The sequence below is a fragment of the Pleuronectes platessa genome, chromosome 18 (assembly GCF_947347685.1).
Source record: "Pleuronectes platessa chromosome 18, fPlePla1.1, whole genome shotgun sequence".
Lineage (NCBI taxonomy): Eukaryota > Metazoa > Chordata > Actinopteri > Pleuronectiformes > Pleuronectidae > Pleuronectes > Pleuronectes platessa.
In genome coordinates this window covers 20,656,587-20,678,362 of record NC_070643.1, presented here as the reverse complement: position 1 = coordinate 20,678,362, position 21,776 = coordinate 20,656,587, and the positions used below count along the sequence as shown (strand labels likewise).

The window sequence follows — 21,776 nt, the reverse complement described above, 5'->3', positions numbered from 1 at the left end:
TGCCTCCACTCCTGGAGGGCCAGGACGACCGCTAATAACTCCCTGTTTCCTACATCGTAGTTCTTCTCCGCCGAGGAGAGCTGGCGGGAGAAAAAGGCGCAGGGGTGGAGCTTCTGGTCAGAGGCGGTTCGCTGAGAAAGAACCGCCCCCACACCGGAGTCCGAAGCATCCACCTCCACCACGAACTGAACAGCAGAGTCAGGATGGACAAGCACTGGTGCAGAGGAAAACAAAAACTTTAGTTTAGCAAACGCCGCCTCTGCTGCCGGCGACCAATCAAAGGGGATCTTAACTGAAGTTAACTTGGTCAGAGGTGTGGCAACTTTGCTATAGTCACGGATAAACCTACGGTAGAAATTGGCGAATCCTAGAAACCTCTGTAGTTGCTTCCTTGATGTAGGAGTGGGCCATTCGGCCACTGCCTGAACCTTGGCAGGGTCTGTCTTAATTTGCCCTTTCTCCACAATAAACCCCAGAAAACTTACAGACGAAACATGAAACGTACATTTCTCAGCCTTAGCATACAGTTTGTTCTCGAGAAGTCTTTTAAGCACCAGTGAAACGTGTTGAACATGTTCTTTGAAATTACGTGAAAAAATCAAAATGTCATCTAGATAAACAAAAACAAACCTATTCAACATATCCCGAAGCACATCATTAATAAGTGTTTGAAAAACAGCAGGTGCATTGGTGAGACCGAAAGGCATTACAAGATATTCAAAATGTCCCAACGGAGTGTTGAAGCCGGTTTTCCACTCGTCCCCTTCCTTGACTCTGACCAGATGATAGGCATTACGAAGATCCAATTTGGTGAAGATGGTTGCTTCGTGTAGGGGCCCAAAGGCTGAGTCAATCAGGGGAAGGGGATATTTATTCTTAATAGTGATGTCATTTAATCCTCTATAGTCGATACAGGGGCGGAGCGACTTATCCTTCTTGGCTACAAAGAAAAAGCCAGCTCCCATAGGTGAAGAGGAGGGTCGAATGAGGCCGGTTTTGAGCGAGTCTGTGATATAAGCCTCCATGGCGTCTCTCTCGGGTTTGGACAGATTGTACAATTTACTGGACGGATAGGGGGCGCCCGAAAGCAAATTGATGCAGCAATCATAGGGTCTATGAGGGGGAAGGGACAAGGCACGATCTTTGCTAAACACATCTTGGAGATGGTGATAAACAGAGGGAACAGAGGTGAGATCGACCGGTTTGGGTGGAGATGGTGTGGTGGCTGGCCTGGAGGGAATGGCAGAATGCAGACAGTGGGAGTGACAGAAAAGACTCCAATTGGTTATGGAGGAAGTGGACCAGTCTATGTGTGGGTTATGGAGCTTTAGCCAAGGGAGACCTAACACTAGCGGAGACGTGGGAGATGGGATAATGTACAGGGATATGGATTCATGATGGTTACCGGAGAGTAGTAGCGAAATGGAAACAGTGCGGTGAGTGACACGAGCCAGGAGCCTACCATCAAGGGCAAACACATCCTTGGGCTGAGGAAGCGGCTCAGAGGGAATGTGGGATTGCATAATCAAGTCAGAGTCAATAAAATTGTCATCTGCACCGGAGTCAATAAGGATGGACAGGGGTAGGGAACCCTGCGACCATGATACGGTGCCCTTAATTAGCAGGCGAGGAGAGGACAACGAAATAGATGAGTGGCTCACCAGCGCCCCTCCGGTGACTGATGAGCCCCCCCTTTTGGCAGTGCAGGGCAATGAGCCATCTGATGATCCTCCTGCCCACAGTACATGCAGAGCCTCTGGAGGCGACGACGCTGACGTTCCGTGGGAGTGAGCCTCATCCGTCCTAGTTGCATGGGCTCCTCGGGGCAGAGAGGAGAAGAGGCTGTCCGCGGAGGAGTCCCGTGGGGAGGGGATGGCGGACGAGAAGATTCCGGAGAACCCCGATGGTGAGAGCTCATTGTCTGTCTCACGGGAGGGGCGTGTCTCTCTCTCTCTGATCTCTCCCTACGTCTCTCACGGAGCCGGCTATCTAAACGAATAGCTAAAGAAATTAACTCATCCAGAGAGGTGGTCTCGTCCCGTGCCGCTAACTCGTCTCTCAACTCCTCCCGCAAACCCCGGAGGAAAACTGCCTGTAGGGCCCGCTCATCCCACCCGCTCTCGATTGCGAGAATGCGGAAATCTATGGAGTGAGTTGCAACTGAATTTTGCCCTTGGCGTAGCGAAAGGAGCCGACTGCTGGCCTCCTTGCTACGTAGGGGATGGTCGAAAACCCTGAGAAATTCGGCGGAGAATGACTGAAAGGAATCGCAGATGGGGGAGTTAGCGTGTGATATGGCAACAGACCAAGCCGCGGCGCGCTCCGACAGGAGGCTCATAACAAAGGCGGTCCGCGACTGGTCTGAGGAATACGTGAGTGGCTGCTGATCAAAAACGAGACTGCACTGGTGAAGAAATTGTCTACATGTCCCTAATTCTCCTGAATACCTGACGGGCGTGGGGATGAAGGGTTCCCGGGGTTGTGCAGAATGAGCGATGGGAAGAGCTGGTGGTACAGGAGCAGGAGCTGGAACCGGAGCTGGAAGGTGGACGGGAACCGTCGTGGTGAGGTGAGTAGACAGCTGGTCCAAGCGGCCACCGACTTGTGCCACATTAGAGGAGAGATTCTGGAGCGTCTCCATAATCTCTTGTAGAGCCGTCTCGTGCTGACCCATGCGAACTCCGTGGTTTGAAAGAGCTTGTCTAAATTTATCTGCGTCTGCGGGGTCCATTTTGGCCAGATAATTCTGTTACGGGTGGTTCTTTGGTTGGACCCCAAAGCAGACACAGAGAGCAGTCTAGTGTTGAGTGAGGTTTATTTTAACACCAGAAAATAGAGCAGGCAGGCTGTGGAGGCAGGGTGCTGGCTGGCCGAATAATCCAGGGGGGAAAACGCAGGAGGGAAAGCGAAAAAAACCGAGGAGCAGTAACAAGGCACACCGAGGAGTCTGTGTAACAAAAGAAAACACTAATGGTTAAATACGAAACAAAATACGAAGGGCGAGAATCAGAGGTCGTCATGGGTACGCTACCGAACAAGACGGAATTATCTGGCAGAGTAGTGGAGTCGGGACCAGGCTTTTATGGAGTGGATGATGGGTGAGTGATTGCAGGTGTGCCTTGTTTGCTGAAGTGAGGAAGCCAGCCACACCCCCTGCCACAGACACCACCTGCAGGACAGGAACAGAACAGGAGAGGGAGACAAAGACAACACAACCAACAACAGAATCACCACAAAAGGGAAGTTAAACCTTCCTGGTTTATTTCTTATGAAGATGTCGTCCATTATCAACGGGATTCTCTTTAAGGCATCCCTTAAAAACACACATTGTTTTTCATCAAATTAAACAGAATTTGCTTTATTACTGATCACACGCGTGGCTCTTATACAAGTTTGACTGATTTACTTAATTGATTCTGTTTTTTCACACACTTCTTTTATCTCAGACTTGTTAAGCAAATGACGCTTTCTTCAGACCCAGGTTCAAAACTTTTGAAAATATATCAGTCAATACAAAGCACTGCAGCACCAAAGAGAACGTTAGGCTTTTACCTTGGAACAAATCACAAAAGACAAACTTCAAATGTGTCTAAATCACACAAAGATTTGATACTGAGCCACAATGGACCGTGTGAAGGTGACAAGATGGAACATTCTTTGACTGACCGACTAACACTTCTGGAATTATCAGATACATGACGTAGATTGTGCAATAGAAGAGGCTTTGGAAACTAACTCACTCAATGCAAATGCTCACAATGCTCCCTGGTATTTGATGGATGGTTGATGATTCGACTGAACACTCAAAGACTCCAACCTGAACTTAAATCCGTTTTCAAACGCTTATTGTTCCTTTTCAAAGGAACAATTTAAGGCATCCCTTAAAAACACACATTGTTTTTAAGGGATGCCTTAAAAACTGCTTGTTCCTGAACAAAGCAGTAGAGATAGATTTCAGAGTCGAGTTGAAGCTGGTTCGTGACCTGACAAGCAGAGCGACACAACCAGCGTTTGTCTTGCCAAAAACACGTTGTCATATTCATCGTACACACCTTAAGGATGGTAACAACTCACCTGCCTCACCTGTTGTACCTGTTATCCAATACACTACAGTTCGTTCAGCTTTTATCCAAAGCGATTTACAATAGGTGCATTCAAAAATGAAGGTACAAACCCCTGAACATCAAGAATCTACAAGTAAATGTAATTTAAAAGTAATTATCAAAAATGACTCAGCTCTTGACAAGCAGAAGAAAATGTATTTTATGGATGGAACGACCAACCATTCATGTGTGGGCCAGTTTTGAATTTGCTGACCAGCTGTAGTTGAAACATGCTGTGTGTCTGTTTGAACCAGTAACAGTCACCTAACACTTGTAATTTACAGAAAGACAAAAGAAATGTCCAGATTTGGTGTTTAACATTTTTATTGTTTTATTCAAATTAATCAATATCACAGTTTCTCCTAAAAGGGACATGCCTTCCTTTCCTGCGGAAACTTTTACGATGGGTATTAATCAGACTAAATCAATCTTTGAACAGAGAGCTCTGCCTAAGAGAAGACGGTCCTGGGTGGCAGGGAAAGAGAAGGGATGGATCAGCCGGCTGCTGCTGAGACGGGACATCCTGTTGGATGTCCTGTATTAGAATTCATTTCTTCTGTGCCTTCTGTGCAGCCTTGGTGACCTTTCCAGATGTGTCTTCCTTTTTGTTGACAGACTTAACGACACCGACGGCCACAGTCTGCCTCATGTCTCGCACAGCAAAGCGACCTGGGAGAAAGAGATGGGAGCAGAGAAGAGACAAACAGTGAAGTCAGTGAGAGGATAAAGATGTCTTTTACACAAACTGTTACAATAAACAAGCATTGAAACACAAATAAGGTGAGAAATAGATTTTAGGATCATTGTTTGTCCCTCAACCAGAGAGAGACTAGGGCAGTTTATAGTTCCAGAATGCTTTCTGTAACAAAAGACTATAGAGTCTAATCAACTTTTGTCTGCACTGGAAAACAACGATAATTTTGAAAAGCTTCAATCTAGATTCTGGAAGTACCAGAGCACTGAGGATTCCCAGCTGAGTATCACTGATGACCTCTTAATTCTGCTGCATGTGCTCAGCTCTTTCTGGACCCAGGTCCTATGCAGGGGCGTAGGAAAAGCATACAAGAGCTTGAGGCCCCAACAGAATCACTAATTACATTAGGCAACAGCAGGGACAGTTCTGTTAGAACCCACTTAAATGATGTACAAGAGACCATGGTCTGAAATCCCCTAACGAGGCCCCATGCCAAAAGATACCCAATGTTAGAGGTATTGTTGAAGATGTCTAACGTGTGTATAAGCCTGGGAGGCTGGTGACAGTTTTAAATCAAAAACAACATGGCTCGTACAATCATGTTTATATCTTCTCATAAATATTTCCAGTTCATTTCAGCCATTTAATTCATATTCCGTATCAAGGATAGCTAGTGGCATTTTTGTGTTTATTGGTTCAGCTTGTGAGTGAAAGGGGAAGAGAGAGGAGACGACAGAGGACTGTCGCCTCATTACAAATGCAGAAATCAAAAAAGAAAATAATTGTACTCACCCAATGGGGCATAATCGGCGAAGGCCTCAACAACCATAGGTTTTGAAGGCTCCATGATGACAATGGCAGCTTCTCCAGACTTGATAAACTTGGGGTTCTCTTCAATCGTCTTACCAGACCGACGGTCGATCTTCTCCTTAATTTCCTTGAATTTGCAAGCGATGTGAGCTGTGTGGCAATCCAGCACTGGGCTGTAGCCCGCTGAGATCTGTCCGGGGTGGTTCAGGACGATGACCTGACATTTTAAAGTGTATGTGCAGTTAGAAATGGTGGCAAGAGTCTTGGCAGTACTTTTATTTTTTTAGTAAGCTCCTTCATTTTCCCATTTAACACACCTGGGCGTTGAAGCTGGCAGCAGCCTTGGGTGGGTCGTTCTTGCTGTCTCCAGCAACGTATCCACGACGGATCTCCTTCACAGAGACGTTCTTGATGTTGAAGCCAACGTTGTCACCAGGGAGAGCCTCGGGCATAGACTCGTGGTGCATCTCCACAGTCTTCACCTCAGTGGTCAGGTTGGAGGGAGCAAAGGTGACAATCATACCGGGCTTCAGGATCCCAGTCTCAACACGACCGACGGGTACAGTTCCAATACCTGAGAGAGAGCAGGAAGCCATTTGTTTTCAATACACTTCAGTTTCTTGATCAGAGGAAGGGTTTACTACTAATAGTATTTGCATGTTCACACTATATGCATCAAATTCAAGCTCTGACTGAGAAACCCGACTGCTCACCTCCGATTTTGTAGACATCCTGCAGGGGCAGACGGAGAGCCTTGTCTGTGGGGCGGGAAGGAGGCAGGATGGAGTCCAGGGCTTCCAGCAGTGTGTTTCCACTGCCATTAGCCTCCTTGCGCTCAACCTTCCATCCTTTGTACCAGCCCATCTACAGATGATTGTTAGAAGTTAGTTCATGTTCATAATTATTACATTAAAAACACGTTGAAAAATGTCCTCACCTTCTCACTGGCCTCCAGCATGTTGTCTCCGTGCCACCCAGAGATAGGGACAAAGGCAACAGCGGCGGGGTTGTAGCCGATCTTCTTGATGTAGGTGCTAACTTCTTTTTTGATCTCCTCAAAACGGGACTGGGAGTAAGGGGGCTCGGTGGAGTCCATCTTGTTGACACCAATGATGAGCTGCTTCACACCCAGGGTGTAGGCCAGCAGGACGTGCTCACGGGTCTGGCCGTTCTTGGAGATACCAGCCTCGAACTCACCAACACCAGCAGCAACGATCAGCACGGCGCAGTCAGCCTGAAGAGGGATTAGATTTATGAAGTTCTATATCTCTCTATACTGAATATTTTCAGGTTGTGCAATAACAGACTATCAACTTTTCTGGTTTCTTTTCCATTCGGACTACAGACTGAAACAAATGGAAACTGAGGCAAGACATTCAATTGCTCCAAAATTATATCAATTCATTAAAAGGTGACGTCAGAAGGAAATTAATAGAATGATAAAGACAGATCTCAGATGATTTGAAGCAGGTACATGATTCTGTCAACTTAACTTTGAGAGAATAAGGTGAAAAATCGAGTAACACTGGTTTCTTCTATGTAATTTGATATGGAAACAAATACATATCTAGTAAACCTCTGGACTTGACCCTGATAAGTTCATATCTTCTTGAGGTTTGATGCAGAAACCTAAAAATGACAAGTCTACACATTAGAATAAAATGTGTGTCTTTACCTGAGAGGTTCCAGTGATCATGTTCTTGATGAAGTCCCTGTGTCCAGGAGCATCAATGATGGTCACGCTGTATATTTTGGTCTCAAACTTCCACAGAGCGATGTCGATGGTGATACCACGCTCACGCTCGGCCTTCAGCTTGTCCAGCACCCAGGCGTACTTGAAGGAGCTCTTGCCCATCTGTTGTGGTGAAGATCGAAGGCAAAGAGGGGTTGTGAAGTTTAGGTGAATCAGTGAATGATGTTTGTTTAACGAAGTTTATATATTTTTTGCTTTAAAATTTTACTTTACCTAAAGTAGCCTGATTCACTTTTGTTTCAGTAGAGTTAATGTATCTTATTATTTACAATAAGAAACTCTCATAAAGGCAGCTTTAAAAATTATTTCTCAAATATTTGAAATATTTAGCTTAAATGTATCTTTTTTATTCTTCTATCATTTCTAAACTATAAGTCATTTCTCAGTATAAGGTTCAACTTAAAGTGGATAATCCACTGCAGGAGTCACAGTGACAAATACATTAATAAACATTTATAAATGCTTCCAAAAACGTGTCATTAAGTACAATGTGTCACACCGTGGTGAGGTCTGTCTTGTCTTGGGTTTTTGTCTCGTAACTTCCTGTTTTATTTTGAAATCCTAACTCTCTTCTCGTTTCAGGTCACTTGCCTTTCCTCATGTGTCACTGATTCCAGATTGTTTCCACCTGTTCCCTTCACCCTCATGTGCTTATAGTCTGCGTCTCCCGCCGAAGTGTTTCGTTCTTGCTCGTGCACCTAAGCCCTTGTCCACAGCCATAGTCGTGTTTTGCCTTGATCTTTGCTACACCATGTAAGTTGTTTACTGTATCCTCTTTGAGAGTGATTTTTTGTTTGTTAAAGTTTTTTCTAGTTTAGCTTCTTTTTGTGTTCTTTGGTAATCTGTTCTTCGTCCTCCCTTTTGGAGCGATTTATGTTATAGTTAGTTTGATGAGCCTCCTGTTTAGATGAGACTTTTCTTTTGTCCTTTTTTCATAGCTTGGTTTTTCCTCCCTCTGGAGCGCTTTTGTTTTATTACTCAAGCCTTTTGTTTATCATCCTTCGGGAGCGATTTATGTTTATAAACCTTGTTCTTTTCCTAGTGCTTATTTTGAATCTTTTAGGGAGTTTTCTTCCCCGGTTTATTTTTTCCAAGGTCCTAGAAGTATTTAGTAAGTGTTTCATAGCCAAGTAAGTTGTCACTCATCATAGAGGATCTGAACACAATAAAGTGTGCTGTATGTGAAATCCTCTGCATCGGAGTCCTCATTCTAGTCCAGGCCTGACACCATGATATTGATTATTAATATTAAACAAACCTCGGCAGCTTCCTTCTCGTACTTCTCCATCGTCCTCTTGTCGATTCCTCCGCACTTGTAGATCAGGTGCCCGGTGGAGGTGGACTTTCCAGAGTCGACATGGCCGATGACCACGATGTTGATGTGGATCTTTTCTTTTCCCATTGTGGCTTACTAGAAATAAACAACAGAGAGAAATTATGTTGACTTTAAAAATAGACATGAGATTTCTGACTGTTACCAAAATTGTGTGACTGTGCAGGAAGGATAAACATTTCGCTTCCTGCGTCCGTCAAACATCAGCGGTGAAAATTTTATGTAAATCGATTTTAAAGTTGAAAAACAAGGCTTACTTCCTGTTGCCAATAGGTGGCGCTGTCACTACATACAGATTAATAGATCCGTTCAGGCCAGGACTGTGATCATTGGTGAACATTTTGGTGCTGATTGGACAATGCACAGTGGAGTCATGGAAACTATGTCTCCTTTGGCGAAGGATCGACCTTCGCTGCACAAAATATTTAATTTACTGCTTCTACCACATTTCCATTCATATTTTGTTTGGAGTATACTCCCTGCCACTGGATGTTGCACTAGCACCAGAATCTCGAATCATAAAATATGCTTTGTCGGCCACGCCAACCCTCCCTCTCGTGTGTAAGCTCAGCAATGTGTTGTCTAAATAGTGTCAGTGTTTAACAAGACCAGGAGAGGGATGACACTTAAACACACAACCAGTAGCTCAACAGAACATCAGGGGGGAAGCCAGTCAACTAGCCGACTTAAAGACTGGGAGAATGGATCCAGAGTTGCAGTACATGCTCCACAATATTGGACTAAGGACACTGCCTCCTTCCAGCCAATTTGCAGTTATTCCATTTCCCAAACCGTATTATACAAACCCAACAGCTTCAGGGTTCCTACCATACCTAACTGCTTCAGCATTACATTTCTGATTTCACCCTTCCTGCAGTTTGAGCCCAGATCTTACTCCTAAATTTCTACCAAGGCTAATGGATCATCCCTTCTCTCAAGAATTCCAGGGGTGTGCTGATCAAGTCCTTTCTCGACCTCTCCTGCCCTCCTCAGGCAGGTTATTAGAACTATAGATTTGAATAAGTGCTTCGCTATCACCTCTGCCTTGTCTTCATCAGACAACTATTTCATTACAAAATTATCGACAACTTTGCCTTTTAGCATTCAGTACTGTTTTACTAACCTTTGCTTGTTTATATTCAATTGCGCAAATTCTGAGTTCTCTGCATTTATCCTTAACTTCTATACATTGACTGTTTTTCAGCACCTAGAATTACTGTTTTTTATTTTCTATCATTGATTTATTACCCTGCTACTATTCAGCCCTTCAATTTGTTTTAGGAAATCCACCCCCTACTCTCTTCCTCCTACATCACATCTAACAGAAGCAAATGCAACTATTGTGAAATCCAAATTTGGGCTCAACCTTGTTTCTGGTACACAAATAGGATCTGGTTTACAGCTTGATATCTTCTAAATACTTTTTGAATTCCTGTCATTTAGCCAGGAAGCTCCTAGCATTCCATTGTAGCAGGAAAACCAATATGAATACTACCCAACCCATGCCTGGTCTTGACTTGCTTGTACATGAACAAAATTCTGAACCTGGCTGTAGTTGCACAACTGACTAGTAGCAGAGTTCAATAACTTCACAAAGCATTAACTATATGTTCATCACTTTTTCGGTTGTCCGCCAACACTTCCGATGTCCTTTGGCCATTTGCAGCACATTTCTGTATTTGTATGTGCTGTGTACCATTATCTTCTTCTTCTTCAGGTGTTTATTGATGGTTGGCAAACAGGCTCATAGGTGCATAACTGTCACCTTCTGGACTGGGGTGTTGAGCAGTAGATTGGCAGCGAATAAAACAACACTAAACAAATATTTACTGTTTTTCTTTAGTCCTGTTCCTCATAAGTAGTTCTTTAAAGGATGATAATATCCCTTGATGTCGTTTCTCAAAATGTTCTACTGTAATATTTAGCTTTTCGTCTTTTAATCCTGATATTAATTCCCTTATTTGTTCATTATATTAAATTCTAACAATACATGAGTGACAGTTTCGGGTGTTTTGCAGGGTTTGCCTGTTTACGTAAAGGTTCAGTTTGTACAATTTAGTGACATCTAGTGGTGAAGTTGAATGTTGCAGCTGAATACCCCTCACCTCAGGCCGGCATTTCATAAACCCAAACCAACGTTCCCTGAACTTGGTGTATTCCGAGCAGTCCTGCATCGTCTTGATCGAATGGTTTTCTTCCCCACTTCCCTTCAACCTGATCCAGTATGAGAGTGCAAGCGTATCTCTACTAACTGTATTACTATGAGTAATGCATCGAGGAGGATTGACTTGATTGCTCCTATGCCCAGGTAAGTGCTTTAAACTATAATCCGTCTACCTCATGTTAAATGAATGAAGCGCAAATGTTGAGAATAAACTTGATTTGAGAGAGTTTCAAGGATAACATCAAACTTTTAAGAATATATCAAACCACTGACATTAACAGCCTTTGATAAATTAGTGAGTCAGATCGGTTCAAGGGGAGAAACCAGAGAAACTTGACAGAGTTGGCAGCACTCATCGTTCTATTCTTTGTATTGTCCATGTCTTTTCTACTATGTAGCTAATCTCAGTAGTTTTAATTCTCTTACAATGTTTAATACTTAAAATGAAAAGTGTTTGTGATAATGAAGTCTATAAAAGCCCTGGAACAGGCCGCAACCACGAGGCTAGTTCCATATAGTAAGGGACGCAGGTGCTCCAATTTTGAGAGCCACGTGTACTTCCTGGAAATGCTTTGGTGAGGACGCCATTACTCCACTACGGCTTAAGAAAGGAAATAGTTTCCGGCTGCTTTAATAAGGTTTAAAATCTCTTATGTTTTGGAAATTTAAACCTGGGGAAACTTGCTGGAAATAAAAAAATATATTTCAACGTTTTTTGGATTAACTATGAAAAGAAAAAAGATCAACCAAAGTCCCTCTTTCAATTGTGTACTGCATTGAGTTTTAACTGATTGTATAAGTTTGATAGAATTATAAAAAAACTATTTTCATGAGAGTTCTAGAGAAATTAGAGTCTTTTAACTCACCTGCTGAACAGCGGTAACAGATGTGTGTCCGCTTCTCTTTGGACTGTGTGAACCTTCGCTTGCTAACTAATATCTAAAGTCATGAGCGGGATACGCCTCCTCTGCTCCTTGTCCTCCTCGATGTCGGTCTCACGCCTCAAAAAAAGACACGTGTGAACAGTCTCATTCTTCCCATTTCATTTACACCACTGCCTGCTGCTGAGAGCAAATTCGACTGAACGCTCAAAGACTCCAAACTGAACTTAAATCAATTTTCAAACGCTGAATGTTCCTTTTCAAAGGCGACAGAAGGAAATGAACAAAGCAGTAGATATCGATTCAGAGTTGAGTTGAAGCTGCTTCATGACCTGACAAGCAGAGCGACACACCCAGCGTTCGTCTCGCCAAAAACACCACCATATTAATCGCACACACCTTAATGATGGTAACAACTCAACTGCCTCACCTGTTGTACTGGTTTCCAGTACCGTACTACGGTGGCCCTGAAAGCTCAACGAACGGCAACTTAAGAAAACACATGCAAGTTGACAAAACACCAGCAAAGTAAAAAAACATCATCAATTTCACAACACAACACATTACAGCAACGCGCTGCAAAAAGAGAAAAGCGCTGCAAATACCGGAACGCGTTGCAAGAAGCCAAACGCGCAGCAAGAAGCCAAACGCGCAGCAAGAAGAGGCCACAACACAACGGAAGTGTTTCCAGGGGACAGCTAAAAGTGATGGACACTGCTGCCACAAAAACGTCCAATACACCATAGAAATTCGGTTCCACACATAGGGTTCGGCCACCCGCGGCTCTTCGGCCCCTCTACAGTGCCTGTACAGTACAATGTTGTGCATATGTTTCGGGAATGCTGAACTTAACGAATCAGTTTTCATATTATTAACGTGAACGTAATGATGTGACGTGAGTGAACGTCACGTACATCACCGTATCAGGCCATCATGAAATACCAGGAAGAGATTTCAATAACTTCACAAAGCATTAACTATATGTTCATCACTTTTTCGGTTCTCCGCCAACACTTCCGATGTCCTTTGGCCATTTGCAGCACATTTCTGTATTTGTATGTGCTGTGTACCATTATCTTCTTCTTCAGGTGTTTATTGATGGTTGGCAAACAGGCTCATAGGTGCATAACTGTCACCTTCTGGACTGGGGTGTTGAGCAGTAGATTGGCAGCGAATAAAACAACACTAAACAAATATTTACTGTTTTTCTTTAGTCCTGTTCCTCATAAGTAGTTCTTTAAAGGATGATAATATCCCTTGATGTCGTTTCTCAAAATGTTCTACTGTAATATTTAGCTTTTCGTCTTTTAATCCTGATATTAATTCCCTTATTTGTTCATTATATTAAATTCTAACAATACATGAGTGACAGTTTCGGGTGTTTTGCAGGGTTTGCCTGTTTACGTAAGGGTTCAGTTTGTACAATTTAGTGACATCTAGTGGTGAAGTTGAATGTTGCAGCTGAATACCCCTCACCTCAGGCCGGCATTTCATAAACCCAAACCAACGTTCCCTGAACTTGGTGTATTCCGAGCAGTCCTGCAACGTCTTGATCGAATGGTTTTCTTCCCCACTTCCCTTCAACCTGATCCAGTATGAGAGTGCAAGCGTATCTCTACTAACTGTATTACTATGAGTAATGCATCGAGGAGGATTGACTTGATTGCTCCTATGCCCAGGTAAGTGCTTTAAACTATAATCCGTCTACCTCATGTTAAATGAATGAAGCGCAAATGTTGAGAATAAACTTGATTTGAGAGAGTTTCAAGGATAACATCAAACTTTTAAGAATATATCAAACCACTGACATTAACAGCCTTTGATAAATTAGTGAGTCAGATCGGTTCAAGGGGAGAAACCAGAGAAACTTGACAGAGTTGGCAGCACTCATCGTTCTATTCTTTGTATTGTCCATGTCTTTTCTACTATGTAGCTAATCTCAGTAGTTTTAATTCTCTTACAATGTTTAATACTTAAAATGAAAAGTGTTTGTGATAATGAAGTCTATAAAAGCCCTGGAACAGGCCGCAACCACGAGGCTAGTTCCATATAGTAAGGGACGCAGGTGCTCCAATTTTGAGAGCCACGTGTACTTCCTGGAAATGCTTTGGTGAGGACGCCATTACTCCACTACGGCTTAAGAAAGGAAATAGTTTCCGGCTGCTTTAATAAGGTTTAAAATCTCTTATGTTTTGGAAATTTAAACCTGGGGAAACTTGCTGGAAATAAAAAAATATATTTCAACGTTTTTTGGATTAACTATGAAAAGAAAAAAGATCAACCAAAGTCCCTCTTTCAATTGTGTACTGCATTGAGTTTTAACTGATTGTATAAGTTTGATAGAATTATAAAAAAACTATTTTCATGAGAGTTCTAGAGAAATTAGAGTCTTTTAACTCACCTGCTGAACAGCGGTAACAGATGTGTGTCCGCTTCTCTTTGGACTGTGTGAACCTTCGCTTGCTAACTAATATCTAAAGTCATGAGCGGGATACGCCTCCTCTGCTCCTTGTCCTCCTCGATGTCGGTCTCACGCCTCAAAACAGACACGTGTGAACAGTCTCATTCTTCCCATTTCATTTACACCACTGCCTGCTGCTGAGAGCAAATTCGACTGAACGCTCAAAGACTCCAAACTGAACTTAAATCAATTTTCAAACGCTGAATGTTCCTTTTCAAAGGCGACAGAAGGAAATGAACAAAGCAGTAGATATCGATTCAGAGTTGAGTTGAAGCTGCTTCATGACCTGACAAGCAGAGCGACACACCCAGCGTTCGTCTCGCCAAAAACACCACCATATTAATCGCACACACCTTAATGATGGTAACAACTCAACTGCCTACAGTACAATGTTGTGCATATGTTTAGCGAACGCTGAACTTAACGAATCAGTTTTCATATTATTAACGTGAACGTAACGCCGGGTTCACACCGGACGCGGTAGCGACGCCGAAGCGCCGCGCATTACTAATAATATCACATACTTCTGCTGTTATCAGCCTGCAGTAAAAATGGCATTTAATCATTTTTTTCGAGCATATACTTACTTGTTGCTCCAACATTAACTGCAACAGCGTTCCAACATGTGTCTTTTTTGGTGTTGTCTTTATACAACATATGCTGAGAATCAACAACTCAAGTTACTTCTCCACTTCAATGATTAATTTAATGTCATCCATGTTGAAGAACTTCTCCGCTGTTAGCTCCGGTAAATGTCGGGTGTCGAGGGTAAAATACGTATTTTCCACTCAAGCCTATGTGGAGAATACGTAGCCCCCCCCCCCCCTCTCTCTTTTTATCTTTATGACTGCTTGTGTGGCTGTAGTGGATGGGCAGAGGGGGACATTAAATAATGTGGTTGGTAAAAGTGGTAAAATTAAAACTCCAAGACAACAGAACGTGAATACAAAGTATGGGATGTATATTTGATCATTTATATCATATAAAATATGTCATCTATATCGTTTAAAATCATTTTTCAGTGTGTTTCCTGTCGCGATACGCTCGCGTCAAGCGGAAAAAATAGACTCGACGCCGAAACGATCGCTTCACGGCGCTAGGCAGCCGCGGCACAACGCTACGCTTCAGCCTCCGGTGTGTTCAGCGCTGCGGTTTAACATGGGAGTGGATGGGAGCCAGAGGATTGGCGCTGCGCTTACGCCTCGCTTCGGCGTCGCTTCCGCGTCCGGTGTGAACCCGGCGTAACGATGAACGTGAGTGAACGTCACGTACATTTTTTAAATCATCACCGTATCAGGCCATCATGAAATACCAGGAGCGGGCGTAGGAGCGGGCGTGTGTGTGCGTGTGTGTGTGTGTGTGTGTGTGTGTGTCCCGGCGCTCCGACCCCGCCCACTCACTCGGAGAGACCCATATGATCAGGGAAGATGATCCGATCTAGAGACATGTCGTCTTCTCCTGTTAAACTGAATAAACAGCGCTAACAAGCAAGCCCCTGTTTGTGAGGCCATGTATTGTCCATAGTGTGCAGGGGTACGAAACCTTTACTATCAAAAGAGCGAGTGGGCGGGGTCGTAGCCCCGGGACCTATATACAGCAGAGCTGCCAACTCTCACGCTTCCGCCGTGTGACACACGCTTTTGCATGTTTTCACACGCACTCACGCCACACATCCAATTTCTCACGCCAAAAAAAACCTGGATCTTTGAAGTGAAGCGCATGACTAAATCTATTTTAACTTGTTGACGAGACGAGACGAAAATGTTGGTGGTTGACTAAGTCACGATCATTTTTTAAAACATCATCGTATCAGGCCGTCATGAAGTACCAGGAGCGGGCGTGTGCGCGTGTGTGTGTGTGTGCCCCAGATAGCGCACCGGTCCCGAGGCTCCGCCCCCCGCCCCGCGCACTCGCTCAGAGACACAAGACCAGAGCTCCTTCACGTGAAGGAGCTGGTCACTGACTCACCGGCTGCTCAGTGGAAACAGTGAAAACACAGAGTTTCTCTGGTCTCAGCTGATCAGAGCTCAGCGTCTTGATCAGAGCAGAAGCTGCAGTTGGTTTCTACCGAGCTGCAGTTTCTGTGTCCGCCTCCAGCCTGACCTGCTCTCACTTTTCGTTTAAATATTTCGCCAACTAAAATATATATTTTTAAGCTATTAGGCTGCAGCTATATGTTTTTATTTATTTAAAAATAGGGTACTTCTTATTTCATACATTTTCCACAAATACGGGGAGGACTCAAATAACCCTACAAAGGTCTGTGTTTAATTTATTTCAAAGTAGGCCGACACTTGCCTGTGTATTTTCTTCTCTTCATAAGCGTTTGGTTTTTCCTTTGTTGTAACAGGTAAAAATATCAGATCAAATGTCAACAGTTTTCTTTATTGTTGTTCGATAATTTCATAAATGCAACAAACCATAGTTTAGTATAGTATAACTTTATATAAAACTTTATTAGCTTTGTTATCAAATATGTTTTGCGGCTCCAGACAAATTTTATTTTGGGGAAGAGGGTCCATTGTGTTGCTTAAAAAGGCTACTGTTTAAGCACTTTATTTGTTGCACTTTTTTGTCTGATGGAAAGTGTGGTGGGAGGCGAACATAAATCATTAACTGCTCTTAAGAATACAATTATTTAAAATATAGGTTAGGTTTCAGTTCAGAATTAGTTGAAAACCATTGTAATCAAAATGTCAATCAACCTACCTTGGTCAAATCTTAAGCAAAGGTCTATTAATTAGGCTATATTGTGGTCATTGAGGCACAACAATAGTTTTCTGGTTGAATGTTCAGCTCAAGGCTAGAAGGCCCTACAAGTCATGATCAGAGGAACATGAATCAGAAGAAGTTCAGGTATTGCACATCTTTAGCATACCACCCAAAAATCCACTAGAATGCAGGAAACAACATCTACTTAAACCAACATTTCCTGGGGGTGGACCTTCAGCTATGTCTTTGCGTCACAGAATGTAACCAATGTTGTCCATCTCCAGTCGGCCGCTCCTATCAACGACTTCGGGCCCCAAAGGCCACCAGAATGCAGCGAACAACATGGATACAACGCCAAATTCCAACAATTCCCTGATATTTGAGCCACCAACGTGTGTGGCTGTGTGCGCGGCAAAATGTTGGTCACCCCCGACAAAATCTCACTCCAAGGTTTTTTGAAAAGTTGGCAGCTCTGATACAGTCTATGCCCGGGACCGGAGCACTCGCTACACGCACACACACACACACACACACACACACACACACACACACACACACACTCGCCCGTTCCTGGTATTTCATGATGGCCTGATACGGTGATGTACGTGACGTTCACTCACGTCACATCATTACGTTCACGTTAATAATATGAAAACTGATTCGTTAAGTTCAGCGTTCCCGAAACATATGCACAACATTGTACTGTACAGGCACTGCAGAGGGGCCGAAGAGCCGCGGGTGGCCGAACCCTGTGTGGAACCGAATTTCTATGGTGTATTGGACGTTTTTGTGGCAGCAGTGTCCATCACTTTTAGCTGTCCCCTGGAAACACCTCTTCTTGCTGCGCGTTTGGCTTCTTGCTGCGCGTTTGGCTTCTTGCTGCGCGTTTCTCTATTTGCAGCTCGTTCCGGTATTTGCAGTGCTTTTCTCTTTTTGCAGCGCGTTGCTGTAATGTGTTGTGTTGTGAAATTGATGATGTTTTTTTACTTTGCTGGTGTTTTGTCAACTTGCATGTGTTTTCTTAAGTTGCCGTTCGTTGAGCTTTCAGGGCCACCGTACATTACAGTTTGTTAAGCTGACGCTGAACCAGTAACAGTCACCTTTCACTTGTAATTTAAAGAGACAAAAGAAATGTCTAAATTTGGCAGTGGTTAGGATTTTCATTGTTTTATTTTCAACTTAATCACTGTCTCAGTTTCTCCTATGATGGGTATTAATCAGACTAAACCAGTCCTTGAGCAGAGAGCTCTGCCTAAGAGAAGACGGTCCTGGGTGGCAAGTAAAGAGAAGGGATGGGGCAGCCCGCTGCTGCTGAGACGGGACATCCTGTGGGACGTCCTGTATTATAATTCATTTCTTCTGTGCCTTCTGTGCAGCCTTGGTGACCTTTCCAGATGTGGGGAGCTTCTTGACGACAGACCTGACGATGCCGACGGCCACAGTCGGCCTCATGTCTCGCACAGCAAAGCGACCTGAGAGAAAGAGATGACCAGAGAAGAGACAAACAGAGGAGTCAGTGAGAGGATAAAGATGTCTTTTAAACAAACTGTTAAATTAAATGAGGCCCCATGCCAAAAGATTCCTAATGTTAGAGGAATTGTTGAAGATGTTTTAGTGTATGATGAGCCTGGGATGGTGATGACAGTTTTAAGTAAAAGACAACAAGGCTCCTATAATCATGTTTATATCATCTTGGAAATATTTCCATTTCAGTTCAGTAATTAAATTCTTATTCCTTATTTGAGTTTTGGGGCATTTTGTGTTTATTGGTTCAGCTTGAGAGTGAACGGGGAAGAGTGAGGAGACGACGGAGGACTTTTGCCTCAATATAAATGCAGAAATCTAAAAAGAAAATAATTTTACTCACCCAATGGGGCATACCCGGAGAAGGCCTCAACAACCATAGGTTTTGAAGGTTCCATGACAACAATGGCTGCTTCTCCAGACTTGATAAACTTGGGTTGTTCCTCAATCGTCTTACCAGACCGACGGTCGATCTTCTCCACAAGTTCCTTGAATTTGCAGGCGATGTGAGCTGTGTGGCAATCTAGAACTGGGCTGTAACCCTGTGAGATCTGTCCGGGGTGGTTCAGGATGATTACCTGACATTTTAAAGTTTTAAACTTGGTTAAAATTCTTGTCTTCTCTGGGATCAGTATGTTTATATTTTAGTACGTTTATTAATTTTCTCTTTTCCCATTTGACTCACCTGGGCGTTGAAGCTTGCAGCTCCTACAGGTGGGTCGTTCTTGCTGTCTCCAGCAACGTTTCCACGACGGATCTCCTTGACGGACACGTTCTTGATGTTGAAGCCAACGTTGTCACCGGGGAGAGCCTCGGGCATAGACTCATGGTGCATCTCCAAAGTCTTCACCTCAGTGGTCAGGTTGGAGGGAGCGAAGGTGACGATCATACCGGGCTTAATGACCCCAGTCTCAACACGACCGACGGGTACAGTTCCAATACCTGAGAGAGAGCAGGAAGCCATTTGTTTTTAATACACTTCAGTTTCTTACTAAATTAAAGTCCTTGCAGATCAGGGGCACCTGACTCTGCTCACCTCCGATTTTGTAGACGTCCTGCAGGGGCAGACGGAGAGCCTTGTCTGTGGGGCGGGAAGGAGGCAGGATGGAGTCCAGAGCTTCAAGCAGTGTGGTTCCACTGCCATTACCCTCCTTGCGCTCAACCTTCCATCCTTTCTACCAGCTCATCTTTAGATGATTGTCAGAAGTTAGTTCATGTTCATAATTATTACATTAAAAACACGTTGAAAAATGTCCTCAACTTTATCGCAATAAACCCAATGTCCACCTTTTCACTAGTTTCGATCATGTTGTCTCCGTGCCATCCAGAGATGGGGACAAAGGCAACAGCGGCGGGGTTGTAGCCGATATTCTTGATGTAGGTGCTCACTTCCTTGGTGATCTCCTCGAAACGGGACTGGCTGTAAGGGGGCTCGGTGGAGTCCATCTTGTTGACACCAACGATGAGCTGCTTCACGCCGAGGGCGAAGGCCAGCAGGACGTGCTCGCGGGTCTGGCCGTTCTTGGAGATACCAGCCTCGAACTCACCAACACCAGCAGCAACGATCAGCACCGCGCAGTCAGCCTGACGAGGAAGATGTTTTATGAAGTTCTATATTTCTATATACTGAATATTTTCCAGGTATTGCACAACATATTTAAAACTTTGCTGTGAGTTTCCTTTCGGGCTGGAGACTGAAAACAAACGAGAAATGGAAACTGAGGCCGAACATTCAATGACTCCAACATTATATCAATTAATTAAAGGTGACGTCAGAAGGAAATTAATAGAATAATAAAGGCAGATCTCAGAGATGATTTGAAGCAGGTACATGATTCTGCCAGATGAACATCTCTGATTTCTACACATTAGAATAAAATGCGTGTCTTTACCTGAGAGGTTCCAGTGATCATGTTCTTGATGAAGTCCCTGTGTCCAGGAGCATCAATGATGGTCACGTAGTACCTTGCGGTCTCAAACTTCCACAGAGCGATGTCGATGGTGATGCCACGCTCACGCTCGGCCTTCCGCTTGTCCAGCATCCGGGCGTACTTGAAGGAGCCCTTGCCAATCTGTTGTGGTGAAGATCAAAGGCAAAGAGGGGTTGTGAAGTTTAGGTGAATCAGTGAATGACGTTCATTTAACCAAGTCTATATTTTATTCATACTGTGCAGATCCCCGGTTAGACTATAATGGCACACAAGATGAAAGAATAAAAGCTAATTTTTTTCCCGCTGTACCTTCCAGAGCTGAAAGCTTACAAAACTGCTTCGTACAGCTAGGTACTGATACAAAACCATTTCAAGATCCGTTCACAACAGCCGGTACAATCAACGTCTCAGTCAGACCAACAGCAAAAGTGTGAAAGTGTGTGACCATGGTTACCAATGGTCTCCAAATGGAAACCGCCCAGACATACCCTTAGGAAAAACCTGTGTAAAATATTCATTTTCTGTGGTATTGTTATCAAATTTGAACTTGGGCTAGGTAAGGCTTCAAGCTGTGGTCCCATTGTGTTTTCCAGCTCATAGGTGCCAGCTAGAGGCATCTGCAGTCATCTGTTTACCAAAAAATATTCAGGCGGAAATAAAAACCTTCCACTTCAGTGTGCTCCATCTGATATTACCCAATGTCAGTAGCACTAAGGGTGATTCTTACTGTTGAGGGGGAAAGTTCAGAATGTTACCTTTCAAAACAGACCAAGAACATGCATGTTCTCCAAATGGTTCAAGAACAGCTTTCAATTTACTTTGGCTATTCCTCAGACAGGCGTATAAGGCGAATTTCACCCCACCTCTTAACAGGTTAAAAGGACAAACTCTGATTATAGCCTTTACTGCATCAAGGTGGCCCCACCTGGCCTCCCTTTGCAGCGCCACTGCACTGAGGCGCATTACTCCGCAAGTCAACCAGTTAATTAAGCCGCCCCTGATGTTTTCTAATCACTCAGTTTATAAAAACCTGCTGAATTCCTATTTATATCCCTGGATAACTGGGGCGTCGCTTCCCCTGAAACAATGAAGATAAAACACAGCGTTGAGTCATGATCTGCCAGAGGAGAGAGAGTGTGTGTATGTGTGTGTGTGTGTGTGTGTGTGTCATGATTTTGGATCATTCCGCGCACTTTAACACTGAAGTCCTGACTTTGTGCGTCACGTTACACGTGTCTCATAAACTCAGGCGGGTGAATCAATTCATCTTCACATCATTTGCCTAAATAATCAAACAACAGAGGGAAATGAACAAAGTAGTAGAGATCGATTTCAGCATTGAGTTGAAGCTGCTTCTTGTCCTGACGAGCATAGCGACACAGCCAAAAACACGTAATCATATACAGTATA

At 43.7% G+C, this 21,776-nt stretch overlaps 1 protein-coding gene and 1 pseudogene across 1 annotated transcript; both read right to left on the bottom strand.

Annotated features, from left to right (window-relative positions):
* Positions 1 to 4,409: 4,409 nt before the first annotated feature.
* Positions 4,410 to 12,153, bottom strand: LOC128461374 (elongation factor 1-alpha). Its single transcript, XM_053446274.1, has 8 exons — positions 11,724 to 12,153; positions 8,619 to 8,771; positions 7,283 to 7,462; positions 6,545 to 6,841; positions 6,321 to 6,471; positions 5,925 to 6,181; positions 5,590 to 5,824; positions 4,410 to 4,772 (listed from the first exon to the last, which is right to left on the bottom strand). The coding sequence occupies exons 2-8, from the start codon at positions 8,760 to 8,762 to the stop codon at positions 4,651 to 4,653; spliced, it is 1,386 nt and encodes a 461-aa protein (XP_053302249.1). The 5' UTR covers positions 8,763 to 8,771; positions 11,724 to 12,153; the 3' UTR covers positions 4,410 to 4,650.
* Positions 12,154 to 18,261: 6,108 nt separating this feature from the next.
* On the bottom strand, positions 18,262 to 21,329 carry LOC128461441 (elongation factor 1-alpha-like; annotated as a pseudogene).
* Between the last annotated feature and the right edge of the window lie 447 nt (positions 21,330 to 21,776).